Source organism: Felis catus, chromosome F1 (assembly GCF_018350175.1).
Source record: "Felis catus isolate Fca126 chromosome F1, F.catus_Fca126_mat1.0, whole genome shotgun sequence".
NCBI classification, from domain to species: domain Eukaryota; kingdom Metazoa; phylum Chordata; class Mammalia; order Carnivora; family Felidae; genus Felis; species Felis catus.
Genome location: NC_058384.1, coordinates 12,008,208 through 12,035,695, shown reverse-complemented (window position 1 = coordinate 12,035,695; position 27,488 = coordinate 12,008,208). Strand labels below are relative to the sequence as shown.

Here is a 27,488-nt window from a genome sequence, read left to right as displayed (position 1 = left end):
ATGTGAAATCAATGTATAAAAATAGGTTGCATTTATTAAACTAACAGCAATATATACAAAAAAGACATTAAGAAAATAATCCCATTTCAATAGAATTAAAAATAATAAAATGCTTAGGAATAAATTTACCCAAGGAGGTAAAAGATCTATACACCACAAACTGTAAGATACTGATGAAAGAAATTGAAGAAGAGACAATCAAATAGAAAGATGTTCTATGTTAATGGATAGGAAGAATTAATTTGTTAAAATATCCATATTAATCAAAGTGGTGTACAGATTCCATACAATCCTTATCAAAATTCCAAAGGCATTTTTCATAAAAATAGAAAAAAACAATCCTAAAATTTATATGGAACCACAAAGACCCTGAATAACCAAAACAATATTGTACTGAAGACCAAAAGCTAGAGGCATCACACTCTTTATTTCAAATTGTATTACAAAGCTATACTAATCAAACAGTACAGACCAATGAAGCAGAATAGAGGCCAGAAATAAACACATGCATATATAATCAATGAATCTTTGACAAGGGCACTAAAATATACAATGGGGACAAGATAGTCTCTTTAATAAATAATGTTGGAAAAACTGGATAGCCACATGCAAAAGAATGAAATTGGACCCTTAGATTATAGGATACACAAAATTAACTCAACATAGATTAAAGAAATAAATGGAAGGAGAAAAGGTAAGGGAAAAGCTTTTCGACACTGATCTTGACAATGATTCTTTTTTGGTATAACACAAAAAGCACAGGCAGCAAAAACAAAAATAAGTGGGCCTACATCAAACTAAAAAGCTCCTCTACAGCAAAGGAAACAATCAGCAAAATGAAAAAGAAATTTATGGAATGGGAGAAAATATTTGTGAGCCATATGTCTAAAATATATAAAAAACTCAATGGCAGAACAAACAAACAAACAAACAAAAACCCAACCTGATTTTAAAATGGGTGAAGGTAGGTGCCTGGCTGGCTCAGTCAGTGGAGGGTAGGACTTTTGATCTCAGGGTTGTGAGTTCAAGCGCCTTGTTGGGTGTAGAAATCACTTAAAAATAAAATCTTTTAAAAAATAAAGTAAACTTTTAGAAATGAGCAAAGGACCTAAGTTGACATTTTTCCGAAGAAGACATATAAATGGCAAATCGATACATGAAAAGATGTTCAACATCACTAGTCATCAGGGAAATGCAAATCATATCCACAGTGAGATTATCACCTCATACCTGTGAGGATGGCTACCACAAAAAAAGAGATGACAAGAGTTGGTGAGGATGTGAGGAAAATGGAACTCTGTACACTGTTGGTGAGAATGTAATTTGGCATAGCCATTATTGAAAATAGTAAGAAGTCTCCTCCAAAAATCAAAAATAGAAGTACCACAAGATCCAGCAATCCTACTGCTGAATATATATCCAAAGGAAATGAAAGCAATACCTTAAAGAGATCTCTGTGCCCCATGTTCATTGCATCATTATTCACAATTGCCAAGATATGGAAACAACCTGAGGGTCTGGTGATGGATGAATGGGGAAAGAAAATCCCAGACACACACACACACACACACACACACACACACACACACACACACACACTGAAATATTACTCAGCCTTAAAAAAGAAGGAAAGCCTGCCACTTAAAACAACATGGATGAAGCTGCAGAACATACTGCTAAGACACATCCCAACACAAAGTGACAAATACTGTATGATCTCCTGATCTCACTTAAATGTGGACCTAATAAGCAGTATGGTGACCATAGTTGGTATCGTATACTTGAAATCTGTTAAGACAGTAGACCTTAAGTATTCTCACCCCCAAAAACGAATATGGTAACTAGGTGAGGTGATGGAAGTGTTAATTACCTTAATTATGGTAATCACATATATACATATATGAATCATCATGTTGTACTTCTCAAATATATACAATTTTTGTTTGTCAAAATCACCTCAATAAAGCTGGGAAAATACAAGACAAAGTCAAGGTGTAGCACTAAGTATAAAATAGCTGCCTGTTTGCTAAGGAATGAGAATATAAGTGTATTTATATTTACAACTCATAGTTGCATAAAGATGCTCTAGAATTATACACATGAAATTAATGCAAGTGAATATTTAGAAAATTCAGGGATGGTCAGAGACGTGGGATTGATGGGATAGAGTGTGTGAGTGAGTATTTTCACTGTAATCAAAATCATTTGAATGTATTTGCTATTCAAATCTGCTATTCAAAAAATGTAACTGAGAAAGAAGGGCAGAAAAGGAACTTTCTCAAGAATTAGATAATAATAATTGGCAGAACTGCAATAAGGTTCCAGGACTCTGACAACAGTCTGTGCTTTTTATTGTGCAAAATAAAGGCATAAATGGATCAGTTCTATCATGGCGCTTCTGTTTTTGCAAACTAAGGCAAGAGGACCAAAAGGAAAAGTGGTTCATGTTGCTGCCCCAAATCTTTTACCATAAGAACTACAGAAGATGGGTGAAAGTGACTGCTTTTTAGTTGGCACTGGGATCGGGTGGATGGTAGAAGGGATAGCCCAACAGCACAGAACTATGTCTAATAAAAATAGTCAGAGCTTCCTGGGTGGGAACATATCTTTAGAGATTGAGAAATACCTGGTCAGTCACTAAGGGTACCACAAATTAAGTGATAAGGAAGACTTGAGAAAAAAAATTCACAGTATATGCTCTCATTCCTTTTGTTTTTTTTTAAATATAATTTATTGTCAGATTGGTTTCCATACATCACCCAGTGCTCATCCCAACAAGTGCCCTCCTCCCTGCCCATCGCCCTCTTTACCCTCTCCCCCACCACCCATCTACCCTTAGTTTGTTCTCAGTTCTCAAGAGTCTCTTATCTTCTCATTGCTTTTGGATAGCTCTTTTTCCAGAGATTTCTAAGGTCTGTTCTAGTGACCAGAGTGACAGGAAGGTCTAGGTAGCCTTTTCTAACCACACCTACAACTTTATCAGTGGTGGAGAAGACAGACAGATGAGAGGTTTCCAGTTTTCCAACTAGAGAGCAGATATTGGGACTTTGCAAACCACGTTAAGAATTTTTTTTAAAGAAAATTAGCATTTTAGCTAATTCAAGAGCAGAACTTCTAAGCATAGGGTTTCCTCATCCTCCTGGGGTCTTTATTCGAGTGAATGGTTTAATATTTTTAAATTTCATTTCACTTTAAGAAAATACAGATCTCTGCATTTGGATAACTTCTCAAACCAAATTGGAAAACATTATAAGAAGGTTGTCTACAAGCAGTACCAAGATGAGTCTTTCACCAAACGCATGGAGAATCCCAATATCAAAGAAGATGGGATCTTGGGTCCTATTATCAGAGCCCAGGTCAGAGACACACTCAAAGTAAGTACCACAAATATGGAACCATGGAAGAAATTAAATAGTGAAAGACAATGTACAAATATGTCCATTATAATTTTTGATTCAAATGCAACTTCAGTTTTTATGTAGTATTTGCTGATTTATAGCCTACCTCACAACATAAAGAATCTAAGACAATTCATCAAATTGTAAAAGGATAAAGCAAAGAACCAATTTCATTGAGGTGAAGGATAATGTGGGGACAAAGAAAATAAAGCCATGGATAAATACAATGGAACACACGCCGTATGTTCCAATCGGGTTGTCTGTAAATTTTGTCCAAAGCTTTCCAGCAGCCGAGTGAAAAGGGAAATATGTCAGGGCAAGATTCGCAGTACTCATAAAGAAAGTATCGTTTTCCCTGATAGTGAGATCAGTTTCTCCCATGGATCCTTAAAAAGAGGATGCTGTATAATACAGTGGATGGAATCCTTGATAGAATCCCTATAATTGGTATAATAAATAAGTTGCATAGCTTTTTAATATAAGGGTTGTCATCATAGCTGAGAACATACCAGTAAACACAACTGAGTATAAACAATTCATCATTGTGCTCTAGGTATGTAGTTCTCCCATAAGCTGGTCTCTGATGAAGGTAAATTTAGACATGTATCAAGAACACCGAGTGTTCTTCAGGCAGCTTTCCTTAAATATATGTCACATCAGTCAAGCTTTTAATAAGAACTGGGCAGCAGAAAATTAAAGGTTGGCATCTTTGGCAAGGTTCTAGAATGCAGGTAATCTACAGATTAAGGATGATCCAAATGCTTTGGCAATCGACCAGGAGGAGATAAGATTAAGGTTCTCTTTTGAAGATTAAGAAGGGTAACTATCACTCCTGTGTAAATAATGCTCCTCCTTTCACCCCTTCTGGGGGTAAACTAACATATCCGCACGCAAGGTCGATTCTGTTCATTTAAAGATAACAAAAGGATAGGAAGCAGCCTTTCCCTATTCCTCTTTCCCCTCCGCCATTTCTGATTTCCCCCATCCCTTTTAGGTGCTCTTAGCAAGTGTAAATATACCTCACTGGAAATTCAGGATCTGGCTATTTGTATGCCCCTCAAGAAGATAATGTCAAGGACAGTGTCCTGGGAGGTGTGCCAGGCTGGAGAAGGGAATCATGGTCTAGAGAGGAGAAGGAACAGATCTGAAGGCAGATGTGGTCCAAGTTGAGAGGAGAGGGGAAGGGGACAGGTTTGGAAAGAGTGATATACCGTGAGGAAAATACAGGGCAGACTTCTCTTTCCATTTTCCACCCTACCGTGTGAGTGAAATTCTCTCAAAAGTATCTTCCAGGTGATGGGGAGAGGTTGCTGCTCAGAGAAACAGAACTAGTTTGCGAACACACACACATAAACACGCCCTCCAGCAAGTGCGTTTGCCAAGCTAAGCATCCCATATCAATTCTCACGATTGAGCTTAAGTCCTGAAATAATGAATTAACTTTGTAGATCGTGTTCAAAAATATGGCCAGCCGTGTCTACAGCATTTACCCTCATGGAGTGACCTTCTCTCCTTATGAAGATGAAGTCAACTCTTCCTTCACTTCAGGTTTGAACCCGAGTCTACTGAATGAAACTGTTCACCTCTGAGAGGCTGCCACGCTTTCCTACTGTCCTCTTTGCTCAGTAACATGACTTGTGCAGTCAGGCAGTATACAAGTAGGGGTATCCTAAAAGTCACAACGAAACCCTGCTCACTTCAGGGATTTATTTACCCTAAAATGTGCTGTTCTCTGTTAGTGCCATAGCGGCCTCTAGTGGAGCGATTTCTAACGGCGACACGTAATCCAAGGTTCTGTCAAGTGGAGCTTAGTGTACACATATTCCTTCCCTAATATTACCTGGCTCTAATAAAAATTTTGCTGTTTGTTTGTTTACTGAAATAATTTTGAAAATGAAGACAATTTTATCTCCATTTTCTTTCAGGCAATAACACTATGATCAGAGCAGTTCAGCCAGGGGAAACCTATACTTACAAGTGGAACATCCTAGAGTCTGATGAACCCACAGAAAATGATGCCCAGTGCTTAACAAGACCATATTACAGTAATGTGGACATCACCAGGGACATTGCCTCTGGGCTGATCGGGCTACTTCTAATTTGTAAGAGCAGATCCCTGGATAAACGAGGCATACAGGTATTCTGTCCATGGAGTAAACTTTTAGAAAATCTAGGAACTTCTTCTGGCTGACACAGATTAGATCTTCTCACTAGAGAATGAGCCTTCTTCTAGAGAACAGAAAATGCTAAGTTGTCCTCTTTAGTGCAAATGTGACAACATATATTCCTTTTTTTTTGGTCTTGTCTATTTTCATCTGACTCTCACTGCAGAAGACAATCATTCTATAGAGTGATGCAGTATTTTGTTTTAGTTTGAAATTCCAGATATTTTGCTCTGTGATCGGCAAATCACTTCGCCTTTCTCAATTTCTTCCTTTTATGAAATGGCTAATACCCCTCCTAAAAAAATTTGACACGGCTGCTTTGGGGCTCAGTGAGATACCACCTGGTAAAAGGGTAAATCTCTCTACTAGTCCTTGTTATTTTTAGAGACCTGAACTAGGGAGAGATGAGAGAGATAATACTTTGGAGAGATAGCATCTGGTGAAGTTGGACCCAGACAATGGTCCATCTCTAGTGAGACTAAATTATACAAAAAAAAAAAATGTGAACAAATATATGGAACTTCATCAGGGACTAATAGTCTCATATTAGTAACTTAAAATTCCCAACCAGGCTAAGCTGTTATTAAAGAAGTTCATCCTAAGGCATACACCATAAATATATGTTTGGAAAATTTTTTTAAATGGACATTTGGAAGACCCTAACTTATTGAGCTAGGAAAGGACACAGATAGGAAGAGGGATAAAGTTTTCCTATTGCAACCTTCTGTTTTATCCTTTGCAACTATTTGGAGCACATCTGGTCAATCTTGCAGGTTGAAAGGTATTCACTTACAGACATAGAACACAATTACAGCGGCCGTGAGGAGATGGAATTTTTCTATTAAGACGTTTTAGTCTCTGAATTTCCTGATCCGCTCAGTTTGCTTTTGCACATTACCTTTGGCCCTAATGAGGCCAAACCCTAATGGGTTTTCATACATGCCTGCATTTGTGGCTTCAGTGGCCCCAGGGACTGTGCCTCTTTGGTTTCTGAGAAGAGCTCGGTGTTGCGGGTGATGGGCTGGCACATCAATCACTGAACACAGCACTTTTACCCTCCAGAGGGCAGCAGACATTGAGCAGCAGGCTGTGTTTGCTGTGTTTGATGAGAACAAGAGCTGGTACATTGAAGACAATATCAACAAGTTCTGCGAAAATCCCGATAAGGTGAAACGTGATGACCCCAAGTTTTATGAATCAAACGTCATGAGCAGTAAGTCAAATCACTGTTTTTGTCCGTCAGTTTTTCACTCCGGTGCTTAAAGTAGAACTGTGCCTAAAGGTGGAGACATGGAGTAGAATCCACTCACCTCTTATCCTCACTCGCAGTCCTCACTTTGATGACGAAATTAGTGGATGATATTACCGAAACTTCTTTACGACATGAGGCCAAAAGCTTGTGACCCTTAGGAAGTCTTGGTCTCATGCTCCAGATGTGCATGCTCTGGGCACATACACTCCGGAGGAGCGGGGTGAGGGGTGGGGGTGGTGAGGAGAGGGGCTACAGGCTTGGTCAGTGGCATATGGGGATTTCAGACGGAGTGGGGGGCAAGGTGAATGCTCTTGCTAGCAGGGCAGAAACTGAGTAAGTAACCCAAAGCTGGACTGTCCAATCAAACTAAGGCAAAATGCATATGGGGAGCCAAGCGTCTTAAGGAGCCAATCCACGAAGAAGTTTGAAGGGAGCAGTAAGAAGTTCAGAACAGAGGGAGTGGCCCGAGCCAAAGTCCAGGCATTTGCTGCAGTTTTCAATTTCAGTGCCCAGAGCCACTGCTCTGACAAGTCTGAGAGAGATTTGACTAAGCCAGCTGGAAGCAAACACTGCCACAGTGGTCAGGGTCCTCACCACATTTCCTTACACTCAAGAGTCATTTGACCACCTTCTCTGATAGGTGATCATAGATAGGAGGATGGCTTCTCTGCGGTCTGTTCATATGGCTTCAGATGACTGGCAGCTGGGGATTATCTGAACGGGCAGGTGCCATGGAAATCATTCAAAATGGGGAGTTACTCCGCTTTCTTTGCATAATTTCATCTTGGCAGCGAATCTGCCATAGTTCTGGGCCAGCGCTGTCCAGTTTGAAATTATGCATGAGCCACAAATGCGATTTAAACTTTTCTGATGGCCATATGAAAAAATGAAGAGAAATACATCCCAAATGTGATCATTTCAACATGTAACCAATATAAAAATTGATGAGGTTTGCTTTCTTTATTTCATATACTAAGTCTCTGAAATCGGGTGTATATTTTACCCTTCGAGCACATCTCCATCCAGATTTTCCACCTTTCAAGTGCTCAGTGGCCCCTGTCACTACTGGCTACTATATTATAGAGCTTTCGACCATTGAGAAGAGCCTCCTGAATGAAATACAAACTAAAAACATGTGTCAGTTCTTCAGTAAATATTTAAGGGTTCACTAGTGCTAGGCCTCATACTAGGATCAGGGCTAGGCTGGTAAACCAGGCAGATGTGGGCCGTGTCCTCAAAGAAATCAAGCCTGGGATTTTATTACCATGCCTAGAATCTGAGAAAAGATACTGCCTAAAGCTGTGTCCCTTTGAAAGATAATGAAGATGTGTGAACTCAATCCCTGCATGAAAACTATAGGTTATCTCAGTGCTAAGAGGGCACAATACAAGTTGCAAATGTATTAAATATGCATGACTTTTAGGGACGTTACTTCTTATTCACTAACTCATGTGTCAAGACGACTTTCTTATATTATGCTTTCCTTCCAGGTAGAATTAGTCTAGATAATATTCTAAATTGATGTTTAGAATATCTTTCAAAGCAGACCGTGGAAAACAAAGTATCTGATACACACTTGACAATGAAGAAGTCAACATGAATGAAAAGCTTTGTCTTTATCGGAAATTTCTCCCTTGGCTAACTTAGGAAATTAAGTTCTCATTTGGGAAATCTGACTTTGATCTTCTAGTCACATGTTAGACCTGGTGGAGCTTATCTCAGATGATCACTGCTTTGACACAACCAAGTTAATATTAGGACATTAATCCCAGGTATAATTAGACACATGTCCTTTTGTTGGCGGAGGCCTGCGTGTTAACAGATTTTACTCTTTCAGCTATCAATGGCTATGTGCCTGAGAGTATACCCACGCTAGGATTCTGCTTTGATGACACTGTCCAGTGGCACTTCTGCAGTGTAGGGACCCAGGATGACATTTTGACCATTCACTTCACTGGGCACTCATTCGTCTATGGAAAGAGACATGAGGACACCTTGACGCTCTTCCCCATGCGTGGGGAATCTGTGACCGTCACAATGGATAATGTTGGTAAGAGCCTAGACACTTGGAGAGGCATCTCTGATCTCTAAAGGTCTGCTGCAGCTCTCCAGACTCCCACAGTTCCTGGGTTTATCTTTCTGATCCCTTTCAGGCTTGCCTTTCAGTATTTCTCATGATTTCTATTGGGTGGAATTAATTACTTAAAGGGTCCAGTCGCTTATTGTGGGTTCCATTTATCCTTCTCTGAGCTAAGTGAGAAGTAAAGACACAACAGCAAAGAGATAAGCCATGACTTAGAGGAGGAAGTGTGAACATTCTGCCACAAAAGAGCATTTCTTTTATCAAAAAAAAACCTTTTCAGGTTTTGTTTAATGTTTATTCATTTTTGAGAGACAGAGTGTGAGCAGGGGAGGGGCAGAAGGAGAGGGAGACACAGAATCTGAAGCAGGCTCCAGGCTCCGAGCTATCAGCACAGAGCCCGACGCCGAGCTCAAACCCACGAACCGGGAGATCATGGCCTGTGCCAAAATTGGATACTCAACTGACTGAGCCACCCAGGCGCCCCTACCTTTTTTAGTTTAGTTTTTTTTTTAATATATATAATTTATTGTTCAAATTGGTTTCCATACAACACCCAGCACTCATCCCAACAGGTGCCCTCCTCAATGCCCATCACCCCCCTGGGGAGGAGGCTCCGGAGCCAGGCGTGGGTGTGGTGGTAGGTCAGGGGCTCAGTCTGCAGTTGGAGAAAGTGATTCCCTTTTTTAGTTTTTAAAGATAGTCATTCCACCATGCAGTAGTGACCATCACATATAGCGCCTTAGAGCCAGCAGCGCCGTGGAAAGCACGTGGGCTTTGGAGTTGTTCAGATGCGCTCTGGCATTCAGTATGGACAAGTGACTTGACCTCACTGAGCCTCCGTGTTTTCATCTGAAAAACACAATAACAACACTTTACAGAGTTGCTCTGACCATTAATTGTAATATCCTAGCACTCGGCAGATACTCAACGAGCGCTAACTATTGGAGACTCTCCAGGAAATCTGTACACCAGCAAATAATAGCATTTCAAAGAGATTCAAAGTTTCCCTGGGCCCACCCAAATCATTCATTGCTTAGAAATATCTATATGTCTCTTATTTGTTGGGGTGAACATCATCATCCTCCCCTCGCACCAATTCGCAATATGTGCAGCTAACAGGATGGTTATGGTATTCAAAGCCCATTTTATTCTTCATTCATCCTTTTTAAATATATTCTAAAATAGTGATTCTCAAACTCTCTATGCTAACTCTTTTATCCCTAATCTCCACTGACCAATCCTTTGGGCCGATACTGATCACATGCTTGGATGTCACAGCAATGTCAAATTGCTAACGGGCTTTCTAAACACCTTAGACCAACTTATCTCCTTCTGTCCCTGTGGAACACTAATCAACAGTTCACGGATCAGTGGTGGCCCACAGACCATGCTGGACTGTCCCTGCCTGAAGTTCACTGAAAATCATCTGCCACAATGGATCCCAGTGTTTTTCTATATTTTTCGGGACTTAGAGCTCTCTGTTTTCTCTGTCTCTCTTCCGTAGGAACGTGGATATTAACTACAGTGAATTCCAGTCCCAGAAGCAAGAACCTAAGGCTGCGATTCAGGGACGTTAAGTGTATCCGGGATGAAGACGAAGATTCGTATGAGATTATATATGAACCTCTGGCATCTACAGCCATGACTACGCGGAAAATGCGTGATTCTTCAGAAAACAGAGGTGAAGAGGACGATGCTGACTATGATTATCAGGAAAACCTGGCTTCATGGTTAGGAATTAGGTCATTCAGAAATTCATCACTGAATCAGGAGGAAGAGGAGTTTAATCTTACTGCCCTAGCTCTGGAGAACTACTCTGAGTTCATTCCTTCAAGTACTGATCCAGCTATTCGTTCAAATTCTTCTTTCCTGAGTAGCATTAGCAGGCTTATTGTCCATAACTTTGCAGGACCTCACAAAACGCTTCCTCGCCCAGAAGCCACCACAGCTGGTCCCCCCTTGGGACGCATTGGCTTGGACAAGAAATCAGTTCTCAACTCTTCCACAGAAGAACATTCCAGCCCTTATTCTGAAGACTCCATGGAGGATCCTCTCCCATCAGATATCACAGGGATAAGCCTTCTTCCGCTCGATGCAGATGGTTTCAGGAATCAAAAACATGCTAAGCACAATGGATCCAAGAAAGGAAGAGACCACACAACAAAGCATGGGATCTCCCAGGTGGGACTTTCAGCATATAAAACTGGGAGGCATTTAAGACAAGGCAACTCTTCTCCTTCCAGAACGGGAGCCTGGGAAGACCTTCCCGGTGATCTGTTACTCTTAAGACAAAAGAACCCATCAAAGATTTTGAATGGGAAATGGCATCCGGCTTCTGAGAAAGGTAGTTATGAAATAGTCCAAGATGCTGATGAAGACACAGCTGCCACTAAGCTGCTGAGCAGCCCTCAGAATGCCTCGAGGACTTTGGGAAAAAGCAGCCCTTTCACAAACAAAGACAGAAAGCAGAGTGGCCACCCCCCATTTTCTGGAATTAGAAAGAAATTTCTGCAAGAAAGACAGGATGGAGGAAACGGTAGATTGAAGAAAAGCCCTTTTTTCATTAAAACACGAAAAAAGAAAAAGGAAGAGAAGCTTGCACACCATATTCCTCTATCTCCAAGGGGCTTTCATCCTCTAAGAAAGGCTAATACCACATTTGCAGACAGGAGACTTAATCACTCATTGTTATTCCATAAATCCAAGGAAACACCTTTTTATCCCACAGACCTCAATCAGACATTCCCCTCTGTGAATCTTAGCCTGATAGCCTCACTTCCTAACCATAATCAGAATCCCCCAAATGACACCAGTCAGACAAGCTCCCCTTCAGATCTTTATCAGACAATAACCCCAGAAGAACGCTATCAAACATTCTCTATTCAAGACTCTGATCAAATGCACTCCACTACAGAGTCCAGTCATGGATCTCTCCCAGAGCCTGGCCAGATGCTCAACTATGACCTAAGGAACAAGTCCTTCCCTACTGACATTGCTCAGATGTTCCCTTCCTTGGAGCCTGAAGCCTGGCAGACAACCATCTCTGCAGATCTCAGTCAACCAACCCTTTCCCCAGACCTCAGCCAGACAGCTGTAACCCCAGACCTTGGCCAGATGCCCCTTTCCCCAGACCTCAGCCAGGAGCCTCTCTTATCAGACCTCAGCCAGATGGCCCTTTCTCCAGACCACAGACAAACAACCCTTTCTCCAGACCTCAGCCAGACAGATGTTTCCCCAGACCTCAGTGAGATAACCATTTCCCCAGATCTCATAAAGATGAACCTTCCCCCAGACCTCAGCCAGATGCCCTTCTTCCCAGACCTCAGCCAGGAGACTCTCTCATCAGACCTCAGCCAGATGCCTCTTTCCCCAGACCTCGGCCAGGAGACCCTCTCATCAGATGTTGGCCGAACAACCCTTTCTCCAGATACCAGCCAGACAACACTCTCTCAAGACCTTGGTCAGATACCCCTTTCCCCAGACATTAGTCAAACAGCCCTTTCTCCTGATCTCAGGCAGACATCATCTCCTCCAGACCTTGATCAGACATCCAACACCTCTGAATTTAGTCATTCATTGCTTCTTCCAGAATTTGGTCAGACTTCCCCTTCTCCAGACCTTAGTCAGGTGCCATCTCCTCCACTATCTTCTACAGTAAATAACACTTTTATACCAAGGGAACTTAACCCACCAGTTGTAATAGGCCTCAGTGGAAATGATGGAGATTACATTGAGATTATTCCAAGGCAGAAGGAAGAGAGCAGTGAAGAAATCATTGATGACATTGATTACGTGGCCTATGATGACCCTTACCAAACTGATGTTAGGACAGACATTAACTCTTCCAGAAATCCCGACAACATTGCAGCATGGTATCTCCGCAGCAACAATGGAAACAAGAAATATTATTACATTGCTGCAGAAGAACTATCCTGGGATTATTCAAAATTTGCTCAAAGGTTTGGCCAAATTTTCTCCGTTGATTTTCTCATTTTTCCACTACTGCTAAAAAGATTACAATAGTCTTGATGAGATAATTCTGGGCAAATTATACTAATTCTGGGAAAATTTAGTTCCCCTATTGCAATTTGTCCTATACAATTTCCTTTGTCAATTCTATGATTAACCTCTCTGTATTACGTGACATTTGGACAATATAAGAACAATCACTATAAGAAGTCTGTGATATTCTCTAGAGAAGCTCCCTCCTCTCTCTTCTTTCATCACTCATGTTCCTACCTCCTTTTCTTGCCCAGCCTATCCATAGCTATCTGCTAATCTGGCTAATCAGAAGGAATCTCCTTTTGCATTTGTTTACGGAAAAACACATCTTTTAGTTGTTTGCTGATCAATATAAAGTGTATAGCATCTTGGTGAAGTTTAATTCAAATTACATGAGATTCCAGTGGCAGAGGCCAAAGATATAAACCAGCTTAGAAACAAAAAGGCAACTTTATACCTTCAACTGAGGCAGTCATAAACAATGATTTATTTCTTTTGCTTTAAATTTGAATTTTAACTTGGCTTGTAGAATGAGTGCTTACTCTCTCCTAAGCATTGTGCTAAGTGTTGAGACTATAAAATAGAATATAAACATACATGACTCCTGCCCTCATGGAACTTGCATCTAGTTGGGCAGGTAGATAAGAATCAAATGCTCACATAAATAAGTGTAAAATACAACTATGCTAAAGACCAAAAAGGAAAGGCAGATACACGGTGATACAGTGATATGAGAATTCAGGAACCTGACACTGAACATTCTAGATAGAGAGAATAGCATAATGAGGCCATGAGGAAGGAAGAAACCTGAAGTCTCTGTAGCTGGAGCTCAAGAAAGGGGTGAGTGTAAGAAAACATTGGGCTCGCTCTACAAAGACCAGATGCTGCTAGGCTTTGGGAAGAATTTTGGTGTTTATCCAAAGAGCGTTGAAAAGCCCTTCAAAAGCTTTAGCCATTCTTAGCTTCATAGATTATGTCAGTCCCTTTCCTGGACCTTGTTACTTTCATCTTTTAAATGAAGGAGGTACACCAAATGTCCCCCAAGATCCTCTTCTGCTTTAACATTTCAGGTTCCAGCCATTCTTCAACCAGAGATGCAATTATGTAAGTGGCCTGACTTACAACAGAGGGTTCCTAAGGGATCTATATATGTTTTTAAAACGGTTTTCAATTCAATTCTGCTTAAGGATGGAAAGCCATATTGGGCTGGACTCTGGACTTGGGCTGTATTCTGGGATGACAATACAGAGAAAGAAGAGGTTGGGGGCAGGGGGGACAAGGGGCAAGTCTTAGCCAGCAATAGTGGGAGAATCACAGCTTGGTGACCATGCTCACACCATGTCTAATATATAGTTCACAGATTTTATAAAAGCTAACAACTACACTGAAAATCAAAAGCCAAAGTGTAATTAGAGTAAGGAAACACAATATATGGTATGGCTCACAGAAATTATTTCATTAATCTGATGCCTGGCATTTCCATATTAGAACTCTGTTAGCTTAAAACACAGTTTCACATGACTTCCTATTTAAATGTAGCTCCCACTGCTATATGAGAATAATTTATCTAGGGATTTCTAAGAGAGGCCCTGAAAGAGTAAGATTTAGGGTGTTTCCAAAGCAGAAAGGGATAGAACCAGGTCCTTCAAAATCTTACGTCCCATTCCAGATATGCAACCCATGTTTATGGAACTCACAGCTGCTTTGCTGATCCCCATGTGTCTGTGAAACTATGCTTAGGGTCTGGAAGGATGGGGTCAGTGGTGTAGGAAGACCAGGAGGAAGACAGAGTGGGATTCTCTGTTGATGGATTGTGGTGCATGACAAATTCTATGACATTGATGGGTGAGCTTTCGGCCTGTTTCCATAGGCTTGAGAAATGTAAGTCAGTGAGAAAATCTGATGTGCTCTGGCCCCAGACTGAGCTGGTGAACTATGTGAGGAATGATGCGATTTAACAACAGCAAACACGAGAAGGGTGGCTACTTTCATTCACAGGGGTGACCATTGTCAACTGACAGCCCCAAGCTGCCAATCCCATTGCATGGCTTTGTCTGCTTCTGATATTAAAATCTGCTATGTGACTATATGATTATAATTATTTGTTCATTAATATATTAAACAAAAGTTGATCCAGTGCCTGTCATGTGTCAGATGATTTGCCAGGCACTGGAAATTAAATAATGAGCAGACTAGGCACAATCCCTGACCTCATGGGACTTTCACTCTAGTTTCAGAGTCAGATTTTAATAGATAATATCACAAATAAATGATATATACTGTACTGTACATAAAGAGAAATTTAAGAATACTACAGGAATATACTATATACACTATGGTAATACTGTGAACACTTAGAGAATAATATAGACAGATTTCACCTACTCTAAAGGATCATAGGAGCCCTTACCGAAGAAATGATACATGAGCTGGGATCAGAAGGATATTTACTGGCTTAAGTTTTTACTCATTTATAGTTTCATTCATTTGTTCATTAAGTATTTATTAAATATCTCTGCTAGACACTATATTCAGAAACACGGATAATTCCTCCAATTCTTCAGTGGTCTTTCATTTGTTCTTTTAAACAAATACTATTATTATTGTTGTTTTTGTTATTATTATTTCAGTGAAGTAGATAATGAAGACATTGACGATGTTCCAGAGAACACCGTATACAAGAAAGTGGTCTTTCGAAAGTATCTTGATGGCTCTTTTACCAAACGTGATCCTACGGGGGAGCTTGAAGCTCATCTCGGCATTCTTGGTCCTGTTATTAGAGCTGAAGTGGATGATGTCATCCAAGTAAGTCATCTTTTGAGCATTGTTAAGATCGTCAGAGGAATTTCCACAAGCACCAGGGGGTTGTAACAGTGAAAGGGGCAGGAGGGCTATGGGTAATTTATTTACTTTCCAAAATGAACAAATAATAACACATCTTTTCAGAGACTGCTTGCCAAGTACAGTAAAACCTTAGATTGCAAGTAACTTGTTCTGCAAGCGTTCCACAAGACGAGCAAACATTTCTAATAAATTTGAACTTGATAAATGAGTGATATCTTGCAATATGAGTAGTACATGACGCCGAACGTCACATGATCACAACTGAGCCAATGGTTCTTAAAATTCACTTTGACATACGAGTGCTTTGGATGACAAGCATGTTTCCGGAGCCAATTATTTTTGCAAACCACGGTTTTACTGTCGTTTGATAATCTTCAAGAAAAAAAATGATCTCATGATTTTATTTCCCCTTCTGCTGAGCTCCCATTCATCACTGCAAGGGTCAGTTCTGTTTTCCCTAAGAAACTTTTTTTGCCACCCCAACCTCTCCTGCACATTCAACCGAATAGCTCCTTCCTGGCATTCCCATGAACCCCATTCATACTTTGTTTACAACACTTTTGATCTCCAGATTTTTTAGTTTATTTATTTTGAGACAGAGAGAGGGTGAGCAGGGGAGAGGAACAGAGAGAGGGAGAGAGAGAGAATCCCGAGCAGGTTCTGTGCTGTCAGTGCAGAGCCCAACGCAGAGCTGGATCTAATTGAGATCGTGACCTGAGTCGAAATCAAGAGTCGGTTGCTTAACTGACTGGGCCCTCCCTGTGCCCTGGGTCTCCAGATTTTTAACTTGAATCCATATGTGCACGTGTCTCTTCATCAGGAGGTTGAAAGCTTATTGTTAGCAAGACCCAAACTTCATTCATCTCCACATCTGCAACACCTATTGTGATCATTTCATTTGAACATAATGTCAGTACTTTTGCTTAGCAGAAGAATAAACATGTTTTGGTATTTCTAGGGTAAACTACTTGGGCCCTATCTCATAGGATATTGTAAAAATCAGGTGAAATAATACATATGTGACTTTGAACCTGCATGCAATTAATATATTCTACTGTATATAGACCTATGTCTAATTTAATAGCCATCTACTTGGGCCTATAATAATGACATTCTTTAATTTGGATTTTTGTTGATCTTAAGTACATTTGTGGACCATTCCTTTTTCTAGGTTCGTTTTAAAAATTTAGCATCCAGACCATATTCTCTTCATGCCCATGGGCTTTCCTATGAAAAGTCATCAGAGGGAAAGTCTTATGAAGATGATTCTCCTGAATGGTTTAAGGAAGATAATGTTGTTCAGCCGAACAGCAGTTATACATACGTATGGCATGCCACTCCAAGGTCGGGGCCAGAAAACCCTGGCTCTGCCTGCCGGGCTTGGGCCTACTACTCAGCAGTGAACCCGGTAGGTACATCCATTAAAAATGTCTGTCATTCCCCTAACCCTATAACTTGAGTCCACCAAATGGAAGGGTCAAGTTGATCTCCTGTTAGATGTCTGTCCTGTTTTCCATGAGGAATGTGTGAGGATTGTGGCCAGTCATCTACAGCCACTTGTGTTCAGAGGTCAGCGAGAGAGAAGCAAGTGTTCAGGAAGGGCAGTGGGGATTACTTAAATTGTTGAACCTGGTTAGAGTGACTACGTTTGCAGAGGAAGGCGTTTATTTGCAATGTCCTCGAGCAAGTATTAGCTTTCTTTAGCTCTGCCTTTATGAAACAGCTACAAAATCAAGACTCGTTCGTTTGGGGCATGGGAGAGAGAGAGAGCACAGACTTCGAGTTCAACCCTCCTGTCACTTCCTGCGTGGGCCTAGGAAAATTACTTGACCTCTCTCAGCCTCAGTTTCCAAAAGTTAAAAATGAGAAAACAGTAGATAGCACACAATAGGCACTTGGTAATATTTGTTCAGTAAATGAGTTTCTTTGTATTTAATATAGAGGATTGTTGTCTGAATTAAATAAGACACTACAGGCAAAGTGTTTTGTGTATTGGCAGATGCTCAATAAATATTGATTATAATAGTGTCGATATTGTCACTAATTGCAACATTATCATGACTGCCATGCTGAGATAAAGGATTCATCAGAGGAAGGGAATATGAATGCCACAGTATTTGATAATGATACCTAGGCTTAGTAAGCTATTCCTTTATAATCTTCCAACTTGGAGCCCCTGAAGTTTCCTTTTCTGTATCATCAGAGGAAATCCTGCAAGAGAGCGAAATATGTGCAATTTGTCCCTACTGTCTTCCAGGAAAAAGATATCCATTCTGGCCTGATAGGTCCCCTTCTGATCTGCCAAAAAGGAGTACTTCATAAGGAGAGCAACACGCCCGTGGAGATGAGAGAATTTGTCTTACTCTTTATGGTCTTTGACGAAAGGAAGAGCTGGTACTATGAAAAGAAACCCCAGTCTCCCAGGGCTTGGAGACTGTCATCCTCCGAAGAAAAAACCTCCCACGAGTTTCATGGTATCGTCTTCTGACTTTGATCTAATCTCTGACCTAAATCCCCCTGGGTGCACATGATTCCTGCCCTCTGTCTTCGTAAGATTAGACATGAGGTGCTTCTAAAGAGGTGCTTCCGATGTCGCCCGGCAGGTGGCGCTGCAGGTGAAGGGGACGGAGAAGTCTGAAAGCTAGCACAGGAGCCCGCAGAACTGACCCAACCAGCCAACAAGGAGCCAGTGTGCGTCAGTCTATGGTAGCTTAGGGATTAGCACTATTCTGCAGTGTAAACAGTTAATGAACCTGTTCCTTGATCTAAAGGAACAACCATGTATCTAGAAGAAGTGATCACCCATGTGTACTTTCTAAATAAGAACATGACAGTTCCAGCCCTCAGCACTTCCCAGGTGGCATCAGAAGCATCTAGAACAAAATGAGATAGGAAACTGGGTAGTTGGGTCACAGGAGAATCATGGCAAGAGAGCATTGCTGGGGGGGGGGGGGGAGGGGGTGAGTGGGAAAAGCAAATGTACTCTGAACTCCATTCAGGAATTTTGTCTGTAAATTGTCACTGAATTAAACCTTGGTTTGTGAGCATAATTTGTCCCGGAAACATGCTTGTCATCCAGAGCACTCGTATATCAAAGCGAATTTCAAGAACCATTGGCTCAGTTGTGGTCATGTGATGTTCGGCATCACGTACAACGCATATTGCCAGACAACACTCATTTATCAAGTTAAAACTTATTAGAAATGTTTGCTTGTCTTGCGGAACACTCGCAGAGCAAGTTACTCGCAATCCAAGGTTTTACTGTAGTTTTAGAGAAAGGCAGAATTTAGAATTAGGTGAAAAACAAAGAGAATGACTTGGGGATTAGAAAAATAAATGAAGACTGAGAAGCCCTGCTTTTAGAGTTTGATGAATGGAGGGAATTGCTGTAAGGTTTCTCATCAGGATGGATCTGTGCTTTGGGTATGGGTAGGTCATTCCATGAAACAGGAAAGGAGAAGGTTGCTTGAGGAATAAAAAAAGACTTATATACCACATCCACTTCAGTGCCACCACCACCCCTCCCCCAGCCAGTTGCCACGGCTAAGTAGGTGTATTCTGCCTCCCCTAGCCCATTTACACACTCAGGCTGCCCTTCTGATCTGATCTCACCTGTATAAACGCTTGCGGGTAGAGGAAGGTGAACAACATAATTTATGATCTGCTCCAAAACCCTACCCTCTGACTGCTTATCACACAAAGAAGTTAAAAAGATTCTCTTAAGCTTTCTAGAAGAGTGTCAATGGAAAGCTGACCAATAACTCTGAGCGGAGCTTCCTTTTCTCTTCTAGCATTTTTAGGTTTTTCAGCCTAGGCTACTTGGTGTTTCGGGTGGCAAACACACGCTGCTGAAAACCTCCCAAGCTGGTGGGAACGCAATGGCTGCAGACTCAGATAGGCTTGGCAGCTGGCTGTCCCCTTTCCTGTTCAGTACCCTTGAGCCACTGCTTCCGATTCCTCAAAGAAAGAGTAAAATGCATCCGGGATAGTTCAGTTTGAAAGGTACTCTGTAATTTGGTAATCCCCATGGCATAGTCTTGATCAGGGTATTTGGTAAGCAGACAGCCCGAGTTCCCAGCCTCAGACTCAGCACCTGGCCTGTGCAGTGCGTGCTTGTAACTAAGTGGTGAAATAGGGAGCAAATGAAGGAATTCTATTACTCAGTTCAATTTATCAAACGTTTACTGAGCATCTGCTTGTTGAGAGACTTCATTCCACATCCTGATGTAATGATTTAGCAATGCTGACCCAATAATTGCTTGAGACACGTTTCACTCTTAGGAAATCTATTTCCTGCACAGGTGAGGGGGTTAGGCCTGGTGTGAGGAGTAGGAAGATAGGTACTCTTTACTTGATGTCACCTTAAGGGTGCCAAAATGACCTCAACTCCTTTTGCTCCCAAAATTCACTCGCTCAGTTCCTGAAGTCCCACATAGTTCTTTTTACTTTGGAAAAACACTACTAATAAAAACTTCCCTCACTTCAATCTCAGCTAAATGCATGGTAGCCCAGAGCTTTATCAGTAAAATTTTGCATTATTTTTTAAGGTGATCAAATTTGCGAAGTGCTTTAAACACACACACACACACACACACACACACACACACACACACACACACACTCGTCACTGAGGGAGAGTGGATGAAGCCTGAGAACCCCAGACATTTAAGCTGGGAAGAGGGCAGAGGAGCTATCATACAAATGAGACAATAGACATGAACCCTTATGGTCTGCCTTCCTAATTTTGCCTGAAACTCTATCTCTGAATTTAGGAGGCCTCAGGGTGATGTGCTGTGTGTGCTCTCAGTCTTTTTCCTTTAACCACTGGAGTTCACCTATCTGGCTCGTGTTAGTCTTTCTGTTTTGGTAGTGCAGGAAAATGTCAAGGGTAAGTGAGTGGAGCCCAGGGAAGAAGTGTGAGGTCCAGGGTGAAGAGTGAGAAGCCACATGAGAAGCTGCTATGGGCTGGCATGAGGAGGAGCTGGAGGGCCCGTCTTAGCCTCCCTCTGGTAGCAGGACACACAGGGGTCCGGATGGGTGGAGTGATAAGAAGATGGGTGGTGAACAGGACGCCTCCTACTTCCTCACCAGCCCCTCTGCCGTGTACATGGATTTCTAATCGATTGCACCTCTGTCCTTGCAGCCATTAATGGGATGATTTACAGCTTGCCTGGCCTGAGAATGTATGAGCAAGAGTGGGTGAGGTTGCACCTGCTGAACATGGGCGGCTCCCGAGACATTCATGTGGTTCACTTTCACGGCCAGACCTTGCTGGAAAACGGCACCCAACAGCACCAGCTAGGGGTCTGGCCCCTTCTGCCTGGTAAAGATCTGCACGCTGTAAAGAGGTCCCGGATGGAAAAAATGGCTAGGGAAGGCGATCTCGGCAACGTAACTGTCCCTCATTCCGTCCTGTGCATTTGCTTCCTAAGGGTCAGGAGTGGGTTCTGGCACAGATCCTGGGCACAGCCATTTCCCCAAACTGCAGACAGAGTATGACAAAGTCAGCCAGTGTAGGCACTGCGTGCAGCTCCCCACAGGCTCAACTCGGTTCTACGGAGATGTTAACGTCTGACGCAGTTTTTTCCAAACCGCACTGTGTCACGTAGGCCAGGTCTTAAACAGATTACAAAATGAATCCCACAGGGCTCAGGCTGCTTTAGCAGCTTTCTGTCGGGAAGGAGATTAAAAACTTACTAGGGTTTTGGGATTCTTGCATCCGTGAATTCTGTTCCGCACACTCTGACCCTGATACCTTTGGGCAAGTGACTACAGGAATCTTAATCTTAAACTGACTCATGAGGCTGTTGGGGCAGTGCCGGGGGGGAGGGGGGAGTGCTTTTAAGGATTATAAAAGCTAAAAAATAAGAGGGATATTTAGAGCTTTCATGTACAAAGTAATGAAAAGGCTTAAACAAACCAACCATCACAAAGGATTTTTATGTGCCAGTGAGTTGTTTTATAGGCATATCTGTGCATTGCAGGGGTGTGAGTGCCAGGGACCCTGATTCTCAAACTGCAATAGGCATAGTGAAATTCTAGGAAGCCGGTTAAAACATAAATGCGAAGGCAGAGATTTTGCTTCTGGAGACTTTGATGTCAGACCAGGGCCCAGGACTCTGCATTTTTAACAAGCAGCCTTGCTTCCACAAATGCTCTGAGAAGCTAGGCAGGGCAGTCAGTCCTTTGCCAGAACTTTGGTTGGGAAGTTCCTATGTGGGCAGCCTCAGTTAGGCACAGAAGTCCAAACAGGACTTCTTGGTTGGTTTGTTCAAGCCAGTGGCTCACTAATGGAGCTATGAAGACCCACTTTATTAAAATCAGGGACAGAGGCGATTAGGTCAAACTTCTGGCTTTTTACCAAATGTAAATTACCAGATCCGTCATCCTTCCCTTGAGCCTGAGAAGTTGGAATTGGCTGGCCCATCCAAATCTTCAAATCTAAATATCTGCGTTGGAGAGTGGAAGGCTGGAATCTTTTTTCGTGTGTTAGAGGAGGACCATCAGCTATTAATTTTTATTCACCATCTGGGAAATAGTCACGAATTACAGTCAGCAGAATTTAAGTGTAAACTGGCGATGAGTAGCATTGAAATAACAGAGTGGGTAATCAGAGGTTTCAGAAACGCCCTTCAGTGATTTTCTGAGTCAGTTCATGTGTAACCCTATCCAACCATGTAAACCTAATAGAAAATTTGAAAACATGGGAGATAGATGTTTTATTTTTATTTTTCTTATGTAAAAAAAGAAACACTAGTGAAATGAAGGGAGAGGAAGGAAACACATACAATATTCCTGAGGCCCAATAATGAGTCATTCAAGGCCGCTTTAATACTTAAGACTGTGAAGCTGTGTTGTATATGGGTTAGCTTGTGACATTAAATGTAGATCAGTAAAAGTTACTTTCTAGTAAGGCATGCTGGAGATTTTTTAAAGTCTGGGCCAATTAACTTTTAGTAATGTGTGTGTGTTGTTTCATTTTTAAAAATTGTTTTTCAATTTTTATTTATTTTTGAGAGACAGAGAGAGAGCATGAGCAGGGGAAGGGCAGAGAGAGAGGGAGACACAGAATCCGAAGCAGGCTCCAGGCTCTGAGCCGTCAGCACAGAGCCTGATGTGGGGCTTGAACTCATGAACAATGAGATCATGACCTGAGTCGAATCGGACACTTAACTGACTGAGCCACCCAGGCACCCATTTTGTTTCGTTTTTATCTGTTTGTTACAACTCTAGCCCTGCCTAAAGAGAAATGGATAATTCATAAGTTCTTTTCTAAAACTCCTTGTGATGCAGGGATTTTAGGATTCTTTGACAGCTGTCAACTAATATTAACTTTTAATCTTTGGGTATGTAATGTCATGCTTCACTTCCTATTTTAGGTTCATTTAAAACTCTTGAAATGAAGGCATCAAAATCCGGTTGGTGGCTCCTTGACACAGAGGTTGGAGAAAACCAGAGAGCTGGGATGCAGACACCTTTTCTCATCATAGACAGAGGTACACTCTGAGCTCCATGGGATGTTTCTAGAAGGACAGTCCCTGCTAGAATATTATTAACTTTTAAGTTCGAAATACTCAACTCTGGGACTTCTGCATGACAGAGGTACAATCTGTAGCAGTAGCTGCTTGTATTCTGACCTGTGGTCTGATTATACGGCAAACATCAGTCTTCTAGGAACCTTAAACCACATGCTTCAGCCCAAAGGCATGCCTTTCAATTGGGAAACCAGTATAAAGCGTCTTCCTTCATGACATGTGATGCATGGGAAAGTGAGTGGAAGAATTTTTCCAGACTCCTAGAGCAGAGGAGGGAAAAGATACCAGGAATTAAACAATGACTAGGATAGTCTCTGAACTTGGCATTTCAGTATTTTGAGAAACAGTTCCCATATGTCCACCCATGCAGCCAGCCAGCCAGCATTATTAGGTACCTGTCGAATACCAAGCACTGTGTCCACATCCAGGTATCTCAGTGGCTGGTATTTTCTTTTGTGATCAGAATGTAAATAGCTCTGTAACTTTTGGTCCAACTTTTGGGAACATAGACTTATAAGGGTAGTACGCAATGTTGTAAAATGGCTTTATTTTAAGATACAAGCAAATGGAAATCAGTTTAAGACTAAATGCATTTCAGGACGTCAGTGGTTTTCCTCTAGGGTATCACTATTTCTGTTAGAGCACCAGTCTTGAGAGTACATTTACCTCTTATGATCCAACATATTTAGGTCAGTGCCACAAAAGGTAGGTGAAACTATTGAATCACTGACCCACCAGAGGTATAATCTCTAGCCATGAAATTTTACTTTGTTAATATGTATTTTCTAAGCAAAAATTATTCATTGTTCTGTTTTTTTGTAGAATGTAAGATGCCAATGGGACTAAGCACTGGTATCATAGCTGATTCACAGATCAGGGCTTCTGGGCATTGGGGTAAGTAGTAGCATCATAGCCTATGAAAGGCACCTCCTATAACTGTGCAGTATACAGCCTGAAAAACCATCTGTGACAACCCTGCCTGTTGAATCTATGGATCATTGCTTGTCTCCAGGCTTTTTTCTACCACAGGAAAGCACCTCTATCTTAAGGTGCTCATCTGGTAGAGGAAGGAGCAAAAAACCTGTTGGCATTCCTTTATCACTGCCTCCCTCCCTGGTGTATAATGTTCCTAAGGAGTCTCTCCCCCGGGAGACCAAGAGCTAGGGGTCCTCAGAATCTACACAGGCAGTACAGCCTCTCAGCAGGGATTGAGCGAGGAGTAGATCTCTCTCTCTCTCTCTCTCTCTCTCTCTCTCTCTCTCTCTCTCTCTCTCTCTCTCTCTCTCTCTCTCTCTCTCAGAGAGAGAGAATCTTAAGCCGGTTCCATACCTAGCACAGAGCCTGATGCAGGGCTTGATACCCACAAACTGTGAGATCATGACCTGAACAGAAATCAAGAGTCAGATACAACCAACTGAGCCACCCAAGCACCCCCTTTCTTTCTTTTTTTTTCCTTTTCCTTTCTTTTTCTCTTTCTTTTTCTTCCTTCATTTCTTTCTTTCTTCCTTCCTTTCTTTCTTTTTCTTTTTCTTTCTTTCTTTTCTTTCTTCCTTTCTTTCTTTCTCTTTTTGTTTTCTCCTTCCTTCCTTCCTTCCTTCCTTCCTTCCTTCCTTCCTTCTTTCCTTCCGATCCCATACTCTTGTGACCATGTGCCCATTTCCAAAACTCTCCACATTCATGCCCATTCCACATTTGATCACAAATGAGATATTCCAGCCAGATTCCCAAGGTCTATTGGCCACATGCCATACTGCCCTCTAATAGGGCCCTTTGCTGTGCTAACCATTCATCTATTCAGAAACTCTGCTGATCACCCACTTTGTGTCAGGATCTCCTTCTAAATTGCCTCACTCTGCCTCAAAGCACTTCCCAAGATGAAGAGGTCAGTTTCAAGGGATCACGAGCTTCCCATAATCCCTCCCATGTCCTCCGCTTAGGCAAGGCACACTCAGCAGCAACCACACCAACATAGCTGAGAAAAGATAAACACAACCTGCATGCAAGAAAGGGGGTGGGTGGTGGTTGACACCAACCAAGCACAGACCTGAAGCCGAGATTTCATAATCATGAACTGACTTAGTAGCTGAGGCCTGTGACAACCGCCTGGTTGCCTAACTTCAATAGAGGCTCCTGCAGAGATCTGGTTTTCCACGGGGACTAAACTTACTTGGGAAATTTCTAGTTGTATGTTTTGGGTTTTTTTTAAGTTCAGAATAAATTTTTTTCTCTTTTGAATTTAGGTTATTGGGAGCCCAAACTAGCAAGATTAAACAATGGTGGATCATATAATGCTTGGATCACAGAAAAGCCTTCAGAAGGTGACCTTAAACCTTGGATCCAGGTATATCTTATTAACCTGATAGCATTTACTGTGCTATAATAATAAAATGACAGTGATTTCATATTTTTCTTTCTTGTTCTTGCAGTGTTTTAGGCACTATTCTAAGTGCTTTACATATTCAAAATGAACCCTATAAAGTTAGTTCTAGCGTTATCCTAGATATCCTTTTTACAGATGAAAAAAACAAAGAAACGGAGAGACTGATTAACTTCCAAAAATCACACACAGCTAGTAAGTGGTCAAACTTGGATTCAAGTCCAGGTACTCTGTGCTCAAATATGGATTGTATCTAGCCAGTTTATTAGTTTGCTGACTTAGGTGCTGGCTTTTTAGTTCTAAAGAAAGCTGGTTACACAATGAATTAAGGAAGGTGATATGTGAGTTGTCGACAAGGACAGATCTGCTTAATGGCTTTGCTCTGTTGCAGGTTGACATGCAGAGGGAAGTCGTCCTCACAGGGATCCAGACCCAAGGTGCCAAACACTATCTGAAGTCCTACTACACCATGGAGTTCTATGTGGCCTACAGCTCTGACCAGACAAACTGGCAGATCTTCAAAGGGAACAGCACAAGGAACGTGATGGTCTGTGGACAGTTTCTTTCTAAGTCTCAAGACTCACCCTAGGATTACTAGGCTACTATGCCTATGACTATGTCTTTTTAAAAAATACCTTTCTGGGTGGTAGAAATACAAATGGCTTTCTTAGGGCTTTATGAAAGAAAGTGGCAAAATCATGGGTCTGTTATACAAATTAAAGGGATAAGCCTGGTTTATGGAACTTCAAAACTCCACACACACAAAAAAATCACTTTTCGATCAAACTAAATGCCCATGCTTCTCAGATTGGGACATAGTGTAGGGCATTTAATCTGGTTTTGTGCCTTAAGGAGCTCATGCTCCTTAAGCTTGGAGTTTGGCCTCCAAGTTTTGATAATACTAACTTTTACATTTTATTTTGTTCTTTGTTTCAGTGTACTTGAAGGAAATAGCAGCTCTGAGGCAGTGTGCTTTTCAGAATTTTTTTTTTTTTTTTTTTTTGCTACCCTGCCTGCGGAGTGACAGTGCCCTGCTGGGTCTTTCAGAGGCTCAGCGGGATTATTCCCAATAACCCGTATGTACAGCCCTAACTCTTCTCTTCCTCCCTAACCCCCTTACCAAAGAAAGTTATCAGAATGTAAGGCGTCAGTCTGCCATTATGCTGATAACTTTGAACCTGTTTCATTTTTCCTGTAAATCACTTACCATTTTACTAGTTTGTATATTATTATTAGCTATCCCTGGTAATAAATTATTTGCACTACACCTTAGAACAGATCATGAAAATCTCAAATTATCGTCCCTACTGATCAGTTTTGGAAAGAGAACACGGGTTACAGTTAGAGTTCGTAGCTGAAAGACTTTTGCCCTTATACTTATGACGAATGTTGGTGTGCGGTATTATTTTTTTTTTGTACTTTTTTTCTGGTTTTGGTATCAGAGTAATACTGGCTTCATAAAATAATTTGGGACGCATGTTCTGTTTTCTGAGAGAGATTTTCTAGCATTGGTGTTAATTCTTTAAATATTTGTAGTATTCAGCAGTGAAACTATAGGGGCCTAGAGATTTTTTTTCCATGAACTTGTAAATTACAAATCCAACTTCTTTAGTAGTTACAGGCTGTTCAAATTACCTATTTCATATTGGGTGAGTTAGATAGTGTTTTTCAAGAAACTGATCCATTTCCTCTAGGCTGTTAAATTTATGTGTATAGAGTTGTTTGTAGTATACTCTTATTATCCTTTTGATGTCTGCAAATCTATAGTGATATTGCCTGTTGAATTTGATGTTGGTAATATTCACCTCTTCTCTTTTTGCTTTGTCAGTCTT

The 27,488-nt window shown here is 41.4% G+C and overlaps 1 protein-coding gene across 1 annotated transcript in view; it reads left to right on the top strand.

Annotated features, from left to right (window-relative positions):
• Positions 1-27,488, top strand: part of F5 (coagulation factor V) — a 75,423-nt gene that overhangs the window by 39,360 nt on the left and 8,575 nt on the right. The window contains exons 8-21 of the mRNA XM_011290903.4: positions 3,197-3,374; positions 4,847-4,946; positions 5,324-5,535; positions 6,626-6,776; positions 8,653-8,865; positions 10,403-12,857; positions 15,531-15,705; positions 16,916-17,152; positions 18,002-18,218; positions 20,888-21,067; positions 23,124-23,240; positions 24,102-24,173; positions 25,520-25,620; positions 26,048-26,203. Coding sequence (XP_011289205.3) covers positions 3,197-3,374; positions 4,847-4,946; positions 5,324-5,535; positions 6,626-6,776; positions 8,653-8,865; positions 10,403-12,857; positions 15,531-15,705; positions 16,916-17,152; positions 18,002-18,218; positions 20,888-21,067; positions 23,124-23,240; positions 24,102-24,173; positions 25,520-25,620; positions 26,048-26,203 — 4,564 coding nt within the window. The remainder of the gene's footprint in view (positions 1-3,196; positions 3,375-4,846; positions 4,947-5,323; positions 5,536-6,625; positions 6,777-8,652; positions 8,866-10,402; positions 12,858-15,530; positions 15,706-16,915; positions 17,153-18,001; positions 18,219-20,887; positions 21,068-23,123; positions 23,241-24,101; positions 24,174-25,519; positions 25,621-26,047; positions 26,204-27,488) is intronic.